This window comes from Harpegnathos saltator, unplaced genomic scaffold (genome assembly GCF_003227715.2).
Source record: "Harpegnathos saltator strain DR-91 unplaced genomic scaffold, Hsal_v8.6 scaffold711, whole genome shotgun sequence".
NCBI lineage: Eukaryota > Metazoa > Arthropoda > Insecta > Hymenoptera > Formicidae > Harpegnathos > Harpegnathos saltator.
In genome coordinates this window covers 16191-31824 of record NW_020230551.1, presented here as the reverse complement: position 1 = coordinate 31824, position 15634 = coordinate 16191, and the positions used below count along the sequence as shown (strand labels likewise).

The following is a 15634-nucleotide window of genomic DNA, read 5'->3' as shown; positions in this document are numbered from 1 at the left end:
AGTTATTTTTTATTTCTCAATCCAATGATCATTTCTGGAGAATTGCGGAAAATATAATTTTTTGCGATTACAGCGCCATCTATCACGAATAAAAAAAAAGTTTCGGACAAAATTTACGTATTTTGTGGCGTAGAATCCGTATCTGCAATAAAAAATGGGGGTTTCCATTTAAGATTTCAAAGTTGCCCCCAACCCCCATCCCCAGGGGGTAGGGTGGGAGGTCGAGTTTGGTATCATTGGAAGTCCCCCTTCGAGACTAACAACTTTCATTAACCACTTTTTTTTATCCAATGCATAGTTCTCGAGATATTTCAATGTCTTCAGATAAATCGTGCACCCTGTATATGCTGTCGATTGCTAACTTCGTGGAATAGTGTCTCATTATTTGCAGATTTTGAGAGCGATCTTCAATTATCGGGATGGCGAGCTCTTCACTTAATTGTCTTACAAATATTCTACGTTGATTTCTTTTCTTTTGTATCATTTTATTATTTTCATAATAAATGACGTACGCAGCAAGACAGGCAATATCAATAATATTATAGAAAAAAGCTAGTGGCCATCTATTTGTACGCCGATGTGTGGTATATCTTGTTAACATCTGGTCCATAGTGTCCATTCCAGCTTTATATTTATTGTAATATAATATCATTTCTGGTTTTTTCTTCGCATCATCGGATACTGTCATATTTGAGTGCATAGTCGAGAGTAATATTACAGCTTTATTCTTTTTTGGCACATATGAACATAAAGCAGCTTTCTCATGGAATCCAAATAATGTTGAAAATTCTTCTCTTGTTTTGGAGGATGCCATTCCTTTAGGTATAAGATTTGTTCTTTTTCAAAGTACTAACTATTGTTAGATTCCACGAGAGTAAATGTTTAGCTAGCGGCAATGATGTGAAGAAATTGTCCATACAACTATTTATACCGGATCCTTTATATAAAACTGCAAGTTCTTTGACAACTCTTTCACCCTGGTTTACTTCACGTGTATTCCCTGTTTTACCAGTATAAATCAAACCTTTCAGCGGATAAGAGTTTTCCGCGTCACATATCCACCAAACTTTTATCGCGTAATTAGCAGGCTCAGATGGAATGTATTGAGTAAATTTAGTTCTACCTCGAAAAGGAAAAAGCTGCTCGTCAATTGTTAAATTTTCCGTAGGCTTGTACACCGCATATAAATTTGCATTTAGCATATTCCACAGATCGCGTATAGGAGCAGCTTTATCTTCACTCAAGCGTTGTTGACGCGTATTGAAATCATCAAAACGTATAAAACGTATAATTGATTTAAAACGATTTATTCCCACAGTTGCACGATATAAAGGATACGATGATGATTTCCACATTTCTTCTACGTGATCAGTGTTGGAATTATTTGCACCTGCACATATCAAAATACCTAAAAATGCGTACATTTCGTTCAATGTTACATTTTTCCATACGCGCGGCTCTTTTTCGGGGTATTTGTTATTATACTCTTCATACATTGCTAATACTTTCTTGTTGGTATAACGAACGATTATATAAATCATTTCATTTGACATGATTTTTTTGAAAGTATTGCAGATCGATAAAGTCTCCGTGCTTCTGTGTGCACCAGCTCTTTGCCTTAGAATATTTCTAACGGCAGTTTGATGTTGAACTGTTGGTACTTTATTCCAAACGGATTTTATCTTTAGCCACAAAAGTTGTATCGGTTTCCTCTGAAAAATATAATCAAATAAATAATTTGTTATTATGTATACATGTTTTCTGAAATGTTTAATTTTTAAATTATGCAAATCAAAATACCTCTTGCTTCGTCCTCTGCTTCACTCTCTGTCTCACTTTCTTGTGTTTCTTGTTCTTTTTCAATTTCGCCATCGCTATTTTCCGCTACTACTTGTCCTTGTCCCTCTTGCTCTCCACTTTTATCGTCATTTTCTTCGCTATCAGAGACATCAACTGCTGGGTTTTCCATGGGAAATCAGTCTTCATCGTCACTATCTGAAGGACCTAAACTCTTATCGTCATCAGAATCACCCAATAACTGTTTCAAATATATATTTTGTTCTGAATGACTCAATCTAAAATAAATGCACAAATAAATAAAATTATACGCGGTTATACATTTAGTTACAAACATCTACACAGTCTGTCCCAGATCCAATGAGACTGGTTTAAAAAAAATACAAAGCGTTTATTATTTTGATTTTTTATTCTTGTTTATTCAAAATAGTCTCCTTCTAAGTCAATACAGCGCTGGAAACGTTCAACAAATTTTTCGAAACATTTTTTATACTCATCGGCTGGAATGGGCTTTAGTATGGCGGTCGAAGTCTTTTGGATGACCGGGATGGTATCGAAACGATTTCTTTTCATCGCCAATTTCAGTTTGGGAAATAGCCAGAAGTCGCGTGGAGCCAAATCAGGTGAATACGGTGGATGATCGATAACAATGATGCCTTTTTTGGTCAAGAATTCACGTACCATAATGGCTCTGTGCGATGGTGCATTATCGTGCAACAAAAACCAACTGCCTGGCTCTCGATATTCCGGTCGAACTCGTCGAATTCTGGCCCACAATCGTTGTAGAACTCCCAGATAATATCTGGGCAGACACACAGCGGTCGTTTCGAAGAATTTCTTTGACTTTCTCGATGTTTTCTTCATTGCGAGTAGTTTTTGGCGGCGGTGCTCGGTCATCGTCTGCAAGGTCCTTACGACCGTCACGGAACCGGCCAAACCAACGGAAAACCTGTGCACGGGACATGCATTCATTCCTGTACACATTTTTTAGCGTTTCGTACGTTTCTGCACCACTTTTACCCAATTTAAAACATGTTCCATGTTGGTTTCTCGACCGACGTACAAAAAGTGACTTTACATAAAATGTCAAACCACTGTGAAATATCAACAGAATTCGCTCAAATTTTGAGGTTAAGTAGATGAAGGGTAGAACATACACCTACCATCATTCACTCATAGATATCGCTGCGCTAAGAACTTTGATGGAATCAGTCTCATCGTATCTGGGACAGACTGTGTAATTTCGCAAATATAATACAAACTAAATTAAATTAAATTCAATTATCACTCTCAATAACAAATGATCTTAGTTCGGGCTACGAATCGATAGTTGAGAGACTTAAACATTAGTTCTGAAATTCGATTTTGTATTGTGTAACCGTTCAATTTTATAAATATGTTATGACTCTTACTTCGATATGTATATAAGACATCTCTGTTTATTATCTTCCCTACTTGACTTTTGCGAAATACATGGACACATTGGTTCCGAATTGTCAACATATAAATTTGATTATGTATTATATAAATTTTGTTTGTAGCGGCTTTTATTACTTCGATGCGGATTGTCCTACCATCTGGTGCAGGTGCTGACGGGCCATGGGTGCTTCGGAAAGTACCTGCACCGGATCGGAAAGGAGCTCACCACCAGGTGCCACCATTGCCCCGTGCTCATGGACACGGCGCTCCACACCCTGGCTGCTTGTTCAGCCTGGAGTGGGTAGCGCCGGGTCCTGGCCGGGGCGATGGGGTGTCAGGTGGGGGACATCTCGCTCCCGCGCATGGTTCAAACCATGTGCGGGAGCCAGGAGGGTTGGAAAGCAGCGGCCTCCTTCTGTAGGGACGTTATGTCCAAGAAGGAGGCCGCCGAGAGGGAGCGCCGGCCACGCCGAACCCGTCGCAGGAGGCGACGGGGTGGCCGGCACCCACTGGGGGGAAACTCAGACAGCGGGTCTATGGTGGCACAGGCTGAGGAAGAGGAAGGACCCCCGGGTAGCAGGGGTCCATGCCCTCCTCGACCTCTTCGGGCCCGCCTCCGTCGGCAGGGGGGATCCGGATCTTCCTCTGCATAGAGAAAGATGGATCCCCTTGCCGCGAACAAGTAGGGAAAGGGGGAGTGATGACCCGTTTGGGGACGGGTCCACTCCCCCAGAAACCCTCCCTCCCTGACTAACGGGGAGGGGGGTGGAGGCGGATGCCCTCACGCCCTAGATGAAACCGGAAGGCCAACCAGTCGGTCTTGGACCGACCGGGACCACGTCCTGGATTTCCTTTGCGGAACAGGGCGCGGTAACAGGTGGCGTAGGGACTCCCGAAAGGGAGTCCTGGGTCCGAGGTGTCGGGGAGGGAATACGGGAGTAGTTCCCCTGACTCCCCACATTTCCGGTCCGACAGGTAGGCATCCCGCAGGGGTTTTAGTCGGTAGAAGTCCGACATAACCCCCGATCCCCCAAGGGTCGGGAGTATCCATGATGGATTTCCCCTGCGTAACCAAAAAAAAAAGAATAAACAGAAATATAGAAAAAAAGGATTGAAAAAGAGTAAAAGGAACTACAAAAATACAACATAGATAGAAACAATAGATCGGAAAATCCGAGATAACACGGATTTTGCAAAGATATCCTAAAGAAAACCTAAGATGTCCAAATGACATTCAGCGTCCTGAGGACATCTTTAGAGCATTTCCAAGATTTCTCTTGGAAGTTATATTGTCTCGGATATAAAGAATAAGAACATAGAAAGACATGCAATGTTTAGAGAGTTATATTAAGGTCACTTTACACGATGTATACTTTACGACAGAATTCGGAAAATATTGGATTTTGAAAACAATAACATACTTGGAGTAATTATGATAAAAATAATAAAAATATATACATTTAATAATAATACACATAAATAATAAATATACGTAATAAATGTGTACATATTTAATAATCATGTATTGTTAGCTCCATTATACAATATATTATATGAATAAATATATCACCCAAATTTATCGCGAACAATAAATTATGTAAAGTGACCTTTACATTAGTAGTATATTAAATTATTTTTGACTTTTTTGTAGTATTGTAAACAAATATTGAATTTGTTATGTTCAAGAGAGCATTGTTGTGAAGTTTGTATCAGATTAAAATGAATATTTAATAAATAGTCCAGAAACTTTCACAATTCTACGTTCGACATAAATACAATATTTATTTAAACTTTAAACTTTAAACAGAGCTAAAAACTCAGAAAGGCTGAAAATAATTTAGTACTTCAAGTATTAAAAGGAAAAAAGCGCATATGCTTTTACTTAATATACTATAACTTTCTGGTGGGCGCGTATGTGAGCAATGTATCAGCTTATCAATTGTATTGTTACGTCCTGTAGATTTAATTAGTAAAAATTCTTTCCTCTCGCGGATTTATATTCTCCTAATATAACTATAATAGGAATATATACATATATAAATATAAATTAGGAAACAGACCCATCTGGCGAACAGCCGTCGCGCCAAATGAAAGGCGATTCGGGAAAATTCCATAACAGGAAACAGTGCCCTGTTGTAAAAATCTACGTCTTCGTTTAAAGTTTATATCTGGGTAGTGTTCGCCAAGTGTGTCCGTCGTCCAAGCCATAAAAATTTGAAACTCCGCGCTAACAAACCTTCAGTAAAACAAAGCAACACAGAGCATTCCTGCTCTAAAACTTGAAACTTATATCTTCCCAATCCAAAACCATATGTGCCCTATCAGTCAACCAACAAAGCTTACTTCACTGATAGTCGTAAAATCTGATCTCAGCCTTTGATTTACGGCATTTTGATTTTTCCAGCTGGCCACTTGTATACATTTCTCTATCTCAAGAATCCACCACCTCCACGCTTGTCGCGCCTAATTCATTCAGCCAATCATATATCCACCTAAAACTATGAGACACCCACGCTCCACCCTTTAGCCCTTCCATATTCATATCTCCAAAAACTAACTGTCTCCTCCCACGATGTCTTTTAACTTTGCTAATGGCTGAGACTTTTTCCCACTAAGACCAATTCACCCCTTCCTCAAAGGCCATCTCTCTACCCACCCTGATAGTTTCTGCCTCCGATTATCACTATAAAAACCGCGGTAATCCGCCTCCGCGACACACTACTTCTACTTCTACTTCTAATTCTACTCTGAAAAAGGCAGTCATACTCTCACTCGGATATTCTGTTTTGAGCATTCAGAATTTAGATTTCAAGTCAGACATTCAAATAATATATCTACGATTCATATATCCGAGTTTGTGCAAACATTCAAAGAAATCAGCAAAAGGCATTAGTGTTTGTGTTATAATTGAACAACCGGAAGGGAGTGGACGAGCACAACTTAACCTACCGAGCAGGAGCTACCAAACGACAATTTTATTTTTTGCTCACCTTCGGGATAACAGGAGTCAGCAGTAAGTTCTGTTTTTTTTTGCTTCTACCTTTTTTTTTATTTTCTCCTTTTTCACTTCTCATACATACACACATACACATACACAGTCATTCCTCAACTGTATTAAACCGCGCCGTAATTCATTTTGTTATTATAGTCATTTTAATAAATCTGTTTATATTTCATTCTTTTTCCAATTAACTTCAAAATCACATATACCCTTCCAACAGTCAACTCATGGTCCTATCTCCGGTAAAGGGATTCGCGTCCCTGACCGAAAAACGGACCGCTCGTCGTACGTCGGTGCCCGAGTAAAGGGACCCGTCGGGTCCCTGACCCGTTCACTGATACGCGTGTACGAACGAGGTTCGCCTTACTCGCGAACGAAAGGGTTGCGTTCCTCCTCTAGGACGTAACAGTATAAAAGAAAGAAACGTATAGAAATCTGTGATATATGTACTAAAACATCTTCGTGTAATGTATATTTTACATTTATATAGGACACGCTCGTTTTCGTAAGTAAAAACAGCACGAATGCTAGAAATTAAATGATATATATACAGGGTGTCCCATTTCAACTTTCGCATTAAAAAATCTCGAAATCTTCGAGGTCGACAAAATATTTCAGACAAAAGTTTTAGGCCTGAATGGGGGACATACGTCAGTGATCTTGACCTTGACCTTGAAGTCAAATTTCAAGGTAATTTGAAGGTCAATTATTTTTTTTAATGGAATCCTCAATTTTTTATTACACCGTCTTTTTCTACTAATTAATTTAAACAACTTTTTGTCCGAAATATTTTTTATATGCTTAGTATATTTTGGAATATATTTATATTTTGGATATATTTAAGGAAAACTTGGTAACTTTTTCAACATTTAACTTACAATATCTTGCTAACTATTCGTCGAAAGAAAAAATATTGTATTAGATTTCAATATTTTTTTCAGTAATTTAATAATTTTAAAATTTCCGAAGGTCGGTAACGAAAAATGAAGGTTGGTAAAAGGAAGGTAAGTTAACAAAAGTTAGGACATTATTATAGTAATATATTCTTGATAGTAAATAAAATAAAAAGGTCTAATACTATTTTTTCTTTCGACGTATAGTTAGCAAGATATCGTTAGTTAAATGTTGAAAAAGTTACCAAGTTTTCCTTAACTATCTCAAAATTTACTAAGCAATTAAGAAAATATTTCAGACAAAAGTTGTTCAAATTAATTAGTAGAAAAGATAATGTAATAAAAAATTGAGACTTCTATTTAAGAAAATTGATTATCAGTGAATATCTCGAAAGTGGTGCCATTTATAAACAAACTGCTATCGCTGTTTTATGTCCCGCTTCAAGCCAAACAATTTTTGTCTTAAACATTTTTCGACGTTATGTTTCTGAGATATTTAAGTGGATCCTTTAAAATGGGACACCCTGTATATATATATTGGATCTGGGAAAAAGTTCATGGCGTTTTTTTAGTAAAATTCAACCTTCTTTCTTATAGTGAGAAAATGAATTTATTTAAACCAAATATGCTCCATTACTATCGACAATGTTTCGCCATTTTTCGGGTAGAACCATAATGCCATCGGTGAAGAACTTCTGTGGTTTCTGGTTGAAAAACTGAATCAAGTGGTTTTCACAGGCTTCTTTTGAAACCAGCTTAATTCCATTGAGAGAGTTCTGCAGAGATCGGAACAAGTGATAGTCAGAGGGTACTATGTCTGGATTATACGGTGGATGCGTCAAAACTTTCCAACCAAGCTCTCGCAATTTTTGACGGGTCATCAAAGAAGTATGTGGTCGGACGTTGTCATGATGGAAGACAACACTTTTCCTATTATTCAATTCGGGCCGTTTTCTTTCAATTGCCTGACGTAATCTCTCTAGTTGTCCACAGTAGAGTTGAGAATCAATTGTCTGACCAACTGGAAGTAGCTCATGGTGAACGATTCCCTTCCAGTCCCACCACAAACACAGCATCACCTTTTTCGGCGTCAATCCTGACTTCGCGAACGCTTGTGACGGCTCACCATCCTTGTCCATGATCTTTGATGCTTCCGATTGTCGTACGTGATTCATTTTTCATTACCGGTTATGACACGTTTCAGAAATGGCTCGATTTCATTGCATTTCAGCAGCGCATCACAGATGTTAATTCGGTCTATCATGTTTTTCGCGCTCATCTCATGAGGAACTCGTACATCGAGCTTCTTTTTGTAGCCAGCTTTGTGTAAATGGTTCAAAACAGTTTTGTGGTCAATGCCTAGCTCCATACCAGTATCGACACTGCTAGTATGCTTATCTTGCTGGACTTTTTCAAGAATTTCATCAGCTTTTTCAGTAATTGGATGACCAGAGCGTGACTCATCCTTCATATCAAAATTACCAGAACGAAAGCGAGCGAGCCATTTCCGCACAGCAGATTTTGATAAAGTACCTTCACCGTACACAGCACCAATTTTTTCACAAGCCTGCGCAGCGTTCTTTCCTTTGTCGTAATAATATTGCAAAATATAGCGCAATTTTTCATTACTTTTCTCCATTTTCAAACGCAAACAACTTACCAACCACTGCACCAATTTCGATGTTTATACACTCAAAGTAACACTCGAAGTGTCACCTTTCCAACGAGCGTTCAGTGGTGTCGCTGCGATCTGTGTTTCCTGAGTTATTTGCAATTGACGCCATCTATCGGGAAAAACGCCACGAACTTTTTCCCAGACCCAATATGTCATTTAAACTTTCTCGCATGTGTGCTTTTTTTACTTTCGAGACAAGCGTGTCCTATATAAATGTAAAATATACATTGCACGAAGATGTTTTAGTATACACATCATACATTACTATACGTTTCTTTCTTTTATACAATTGATAAGCTAATACATTGCTCACATACGCTCCTATCAGAAAGTTATAGTATATTAAGTAAAAGTATATTAAGTATAGTATATTAAGTAAAAGCATATGCGTATTTTTTCCTTTTAATACTAGAAGTACTAAATTATTTTCGACCTTTCTGAGTTTTTAAACAAATATTGTGTTTATGTCAAACGCAGAATTGTGAAAGTTTCTGGACTATTTATTAAATATTTATTTTAACCTAATACAAACTTCACAACAATGCTGTCTTGAATATATTAGGTGCGCAACTAAGTTCTCGCTGTTTTTTTGATGAAAATGCAACTTTATTGTGAAAAAATGGTTACAAATGAATCATTCAAAATATTGCCCATCGCTAGCGACAACTTTTTCCCATCTTTCTGGCAGAGCTCGAATACCGTCACGGTAGAAGTGTTCGTCTTTTGAGGCTATTCACGAATCAAGCCATTTTGAGATGTCTTCATATGAGCGGAACTGCTGATTAGCCAGACAATGTGCCATCGAACGGAACAAGTAATAATCGGACGGCGCAATATGGCGCAATCTGGGGAATATGGCGGGTGGGGTAGGACTTCCCATTTGAGCGTTTCTAAATAGGTTTTAACGGGTTTGGCAACGTGAGGCCGAGCGTTGTCATGCTGTAGAATCACTTTTTCGTGCCTCTGCTCGTATTGTGGCCGCTTTTCGCGCAGTGCTCGGCTCAATTGTGTCAATTGAGTTCGATACCGTTCCCCAGTGATGGTTTCGTTCGGTTTCAACAGCTCATAATAAATAACACCGTCCTGGTCCCATCCAATACACAGCAAAACCTTCGCAGCGTGAATATTCGGCCGAGCCGACGACGTAGAAGCATGACCGGGCAGTCCCCATGATTTTGTTCTCTTTGGGTTGCTGTAATGAATCCATTTTTCATCACCCGTAACGATGCGATGAAGAAAACCCTTCCTTTTTTGCCGCTGGAACAGTTGTTCAGAGGCGAAAAAACGACGCTCAACGTCTCTTGGCTTCAATTCATAAGGAACCCAAGTTCCTTGTTTTTGAATCATTCCCAACGCATGCAATCGCTTGGAAATGGCTTGGCGGGTAACTCCTAATGCTGAAGCAAGCTCTTTTTGCGTTTGGCACGGATCCTCATCGAGCAATGCCTCCAATTCAGCGTCTTCGAAGGTTTTTGGCTTTCCTTCACGCGAACGGTCGTCAACATCGAAATCACCGTCTTTAAAGCGACGGAACCAATCACGGTACGTTTTTCACTTAGAGCAGCATCTCCGTAAACTTTTTAGAGTTCTCAATACGCTTCAGCCGCCGTTTTCTTCGAATGAAAGAAGAAAAGCAACACTTCCCGCAAATGACGATTATTTGACACAAAATAAGACATTTTCATACAACCAAAAGTATATGACGCAAAAACAAAATCACTAATGTGTCAAAGCGGTTTGTTTACCATATGTCTAAGCTTGGTTCATGACGTTTTGATTATGTCACAATCGACCAGCACTTACTACTGGAGCCATCTCTTGAAAAACAGCGGGAACTTAGTGGCGCACCTAATAACAAATTCAATATTTGTTTACAATACTACAAAAAAGTCAAAAATAATTTAACATACTACTAGTGTAAAGGTCACTTTACACAATGTATTGTTCACGATAAATTTAGGTCATATATTGTTATGTCCTGCGAACTCCAGACAATTAATTAAAATTTTTTTTTCTCTTATCGTTTTTCTCTCTCCTTTCGAACTTCTATTCTCATAATATAACTATATAATAGGAATATACAGCTTGTCCCATTTTAAGTGTCCACATCAAATATCTCTCTTATTTTTGATTTTAGAGAAAAATGGTTCAGAAAGATTTTGTATGGTTTCGAGGGGACCATAAGATGGTACCATTGACTTGACCTTGGAGAGTAATTTGAAGGTCAGGTGAAGTTTACCTCAATTTTTTTAGATGGCACCTCCTACTTTCTATTACACCTTCTTGTAGCTGACCTCGAGCGCTTCCCAAAACACTATAACCAAATGTTTTTTGCTGAAGTACTTTTCGAGTTATAAAGCTTCAAGTTTACAAAATTTTGATAAAGATACAAAATATTTCGTAAAACGTTCACTTTCCGATAGTCTTATCTTACATGATCCAACCAGTCAAGGCAAGATCCGAGCATGATCCAACTAGTCAAGGCAAAATTCGAGTATGATCCAACCAGTCAAGGCAAGATCCGAGCATGATCCAACCAGTCAAGGCAAAATTCGAGCATGATCCAACCAGTCAAGGCAAGATCCGAGCATGATCCAGCCAGTCAAGACGAGATCCTGTATTGCCTGATAATCAATGAACTAGAACAATTGTGAAAGCGCAATTGTCAATTCTTTTAATGAAACAAATGTCAAGAGGCTTGTTCCAAATTTCTTACTTAGGCAACTGTCGGTATTTTGGAGAAGTCTTAGACAGATGCATATTATTATCCACTGACTTTTTTTTGATAAGACAGGAATTTTTTGTTCTTTGGCGCTTTTTTATCTATAATTATGGCTACTTATCCACCAAATGAAATTGTGGACATGATTTTGGGTGAGGCCAAGAATAATTACTCGGCAGCAGAAAGGCTTTATGTTGAAAGATTTCCAGACAGACGCCATCCTGATAGGAAAGTAATAAAAAGACTCTGCGACAGAGCTGAATAGGGTTTTCTTAGAAGAAACCGGCGAAAATCGGGCCCTGATGAAGTCACATCATTGACTGTTATAGGTGCTGTTGCTTTGAATCCTCAAATCTCTACGAGACAAATTGAGAGACAATACGGTATATCTAAACCAACAGCCAATCGTGTGCTCTAACTCAACAAGTTTCACCCATATCACATTCATCTAACTCAGTAATTGGAAGAGAAGGACTACCAACGCCGTGTACGTTTTTGTAACTGGGCTCGAGATCAAATCCAACAAAATCCTCGGTTCATTGTTGATACGCTTTTTTTCTGATGAAGCCACGTTTTGTAATAGAGGAGACGTTAATAGACATAACTGCCATTATTATTCAGATGCTAATCCACATTGACAGAAAAGCCAAGAGTTCCAACGGCAGTGGTCCATTAACGTTTGGGCAGGCATCATGGGAGATGTTATTGTTGGTCCATATTTTTTTGAAGAAAATCTCAATGCAGCAATCTATCTAAGATTTCTTCAAGATGACCTGCCCTCTTGAGACATGTCGACAATGATTTATTCAGACGAATGTGGTTCCAACAAGATGGAGCATCGGCTGATAGATCTCGAGCTGTTACACAATATTTAAACAATAAATTCCCGAATAGGTGGATTGCTATGGGCAGCCGAGTTCAAGAATAGCCCCCAAGATCACCCGACTTGACACCCCTACATTTTTATTTCTGGGGCTATTAGAGGGCATTAGAGATATAGTTTATTTACAAAAGCCTACAACCGTTGAAAATATGAAAAACCGGATCAGACAGGCTTGCAGAAATATTAATGTAGGTGTTCTTGAAAAAGTTAGGGACGACTTTCACCATAGACCAGAGCTACGCATACAAGTAAATGGCCAAGTCTTTGAACACTTTAAGTAATTGTACACAAAAGAAGATCTTGCCTTGACTGGTTGGATCATGCTCGGGTCTTGCCGTGACTGGCTGGATCATGCTCGGATCTTGCCTTGACTGGCTGGATCATGCTCCGATCTTGCCTTAACTGGATGGATCATGCTCGGATCTTGTCTTGACTGGCTGGATCATGCTCGGATCTTGCCTTGACTGGCTGGATCATGCTCGGATCTGGCCTTGACTGGCTGGATCATGCTCCGACCTTGCCTTGACTGGCTGGATCGTGCTCGCATCTTGCCTTGACTGGCCGGATCATGCTCGGATCTTGCCTTGACTGGTTGGATCATGCTTGGATCTTGCCTTGACTGGTTGGATCATGTAAGATGAGACTATCGGAAAGTGAATGTTTTACGAAATACACTCAAACGCAAAAAACCCGGTACACTAAAAATTTGGGAAAAAATTACAAAATTTCAAATGATCATAACTTGGTAAATAATGAAGATACAAATATGCGCAGAAATGCAAAATGAAGCTTGAAATGTCCTCTTTAAGAATATCTGAATGGCAATTATCTGAATGGCAAAATCTGAATGGCTCGGCCATTTTTTTCACAATGGCGGATGATAAAGTGAGAGGATGCAAAATTGATAATCAAAGGTCCGTGTTTGCGATGGTGCATGGTGTGCATCAGGTATCGCAGCGTAATGGGACCAAATGCACATGAAAGTATAGAGTGTTATCTTTAAAATGCTACTTTACCGAGCTCGATGTGATCATTTTTCACTGAGTTGTTCCAAATTTTGCTAAAAATGCGGTTTTCTTGTTAAATTTGCATAATTCAGTGAATAAGTATCGCATCAAGCTCTACGACGAAGTATTTTAAAGAAAACATTCTATACTTTTAGGTACTTTTCGTCCCATTGAGCTGCGACACTTACTTTGCTCCATGCGCCGTCGCACGCTCGAACCTTCTTTTAGCAACTTTTCATGTTCTCCTTTTTATCACCCGCCATTTTGAAAAAATATCGTTGCGCACAATTTCGATAGATCTTTCGAAAAGTACGGTTTCAAAGCTTTCAAACCGTTTTTGAAATTTGCTGCTAGGATATTTAGATGTCGAGATATTCAATTTCGAATTTGCAATAAATGTCGATTCAGCGAGGCTAAAGGGGCTAAGAGGTTCTGCGGTTCGTTTAGCTCTTTCATAATTTCAATAGCAACGTTCATTATTCTCTATATAATAATTTACACAATTTTGCGAATTGGAAATTTAATTTTTATCAAAAGTTATCATTCTTTACCCTTCAGTTACGCATGATCACTGTGGTATACACTTTAGTTCGCGAAACTGTCCCTAGCTCTCTACCTTCTCCGTACGATTGGCCATTATGGTATACAGCTTGAATATGCTGTTCAGGATCGCGTCTGAGTTCGCGGTGACCTGGCGCGCGGGATGCCGAGTCGCTGGACTCCACCTGAACGTCGAAATTCCCTGGCGCTCCTAGTCCACGGAGCCGGCGCGAAGCGGCGATCTGGGTTGTCGCGCGCGCGAGCCCCTCGGCTCGCACGCGAGTTCGAGCTGCCCGGGGCATATAAGAGTACCCGCGGAGACGATCAGAGATTGCCTTCGTACAGCTTTTGGCCTTCGTACGGTCCACTGCCGATAGTGGCACTATCTCTTGTACGCTGGACTTCGCGAGTTTGTCAGTACGCCAGGCTTACGTTCTGGCTTGACTGAGATTCTGTCGGTGCGCCGGGCTTTAACGCCTGGCTTGACTGGATTTTTCTTAAATGTATGTGCCAAGACAATAAACAAAGACAAACAATTTTCCTTTTCCGAACGTGTTCACTCCGATAAGCGCTGCCTCGTGCGACTTTTCTTTTTCCGTGATCTTTTCTTTTCGAGGCGCGTTGCTTCGTGCAACTTCATCAATTTAAACCATAATTGATTGTTTCGCATCGAAATTATTGCGTCGATTATGGCGACGATAAATCCTGAAAAGGCTGCTCAAGTTATTGCTTTAATTGAAGATGGCAGAAGTCGAAGGTACGTTGCTCAGGCACTTGATTTGTCAGTGTCAACTGTGCAACGTGCTTATGCCAGATACTTACAAACCAATTCTTTCCATAGAAGGCCTGGTTCGGGACGTCCTCGATGTACCAATCACAATGATGACCGATTTATTGTTTCAAATTCGTTAAGAGACAGACATCGAACATCTGTTCAAATTAGAAACAATTTAAGGGATGTCCGCAACATTAATGTATCCGTTAACATCGTTCGGAGAAGATTAAAGGAACAAAATCTGCTTTCGCGCAGGCCAGCAGCTGTACCTTTGCTTAAATGTCACCATCGCGTAGCTCGACTCAATTTTGCAGTTGAGCATAGAGACTGGACTTACGCAGACTGGAGCAAAGTACTCTTTAGCGATGAATCTCGTTTTTGTGTCTATTCTCCAGATGGACGAGAACGAGTTTATCGTCGCGGTGGAGAACGATTTGCAGACTGTACGGTAAGTGAGAGGCATAGCTACAATGGAGGCTCTGTAATGATTTGGGCAGGAATTTCAGCTAATGCTCATACAGATCTGCACTTTTTTGACAAGAATGTGAACGCAGATGTATACGTGGAAGACATACTCATTCCGTATGTTGTTCCGTACGCACCCTTCATCGGAGAGAACTTCTTGTTTATGCAAGACAATGCTCGACCACACACTGCGAGAAGAGTGCTTGATTTCTTCGATGAAGTTGGCATAAATCGACTCGATTGGCCAGCAAATAGTCCAGATTTAAATCCAATCGAACACTTATGGGACAACCTCGGCAGGAAAGTACGAAATCACGTACCTGCTCCTCAGTCACTGCGAGAACTGCGAATAATTCTCGAAAACGAATGGAATACAATTCGCAGGATGAAATTAAAAGATTCATAAGGAGTATGCCTGATCGTATGAATGAGGTAATACGCGCACGAGGCAGTCATA

General features: G+C 39.6%; 1 protein-coding gene across 1 annotated transcript; it reads right to left on the bottom strand.

The window, feature by feature from the left end:
- Window positions 1-818: 818 nt before the first annotated feature.
- Window positions 819-1872, bottom strand: LOC109504022 (piggyBac transposable element-derived protein 4-like). Its single transcript, XM_019842360.2, has 2 exons — window positions 1801-1872; window positions 819-1712 (listed from the first exon to the last, which is right to left on the bottom strand). Exons 1-2 carry the CDS (start codon window positions 1870-1872, stop codon window positions 819-821), a joined length of 966 nt encoding a protein of 321 aa, XP_019697919.2.
- Between the last annotated feature and the right edge of the window lie 13762 nt (window positions 1873-15634).

Bases quoted from the DNA above. Each gene is read 5' to 3' on its own strand.
- LOC109504022 (XM_019842360.2), bottom strand. From the start codon at position 1,872: ATGGCGAAATTGAAAAAGAACAAGAAACACAAGAAAGTGAGACAGAGA. The intron at 1,713-1,800 runs GTATTTTGATTT...TATATTTTTCAG, and splicing joins AGCAGAGGACGAAGCAAGAG to AGGAAACCGATACAACTTTT.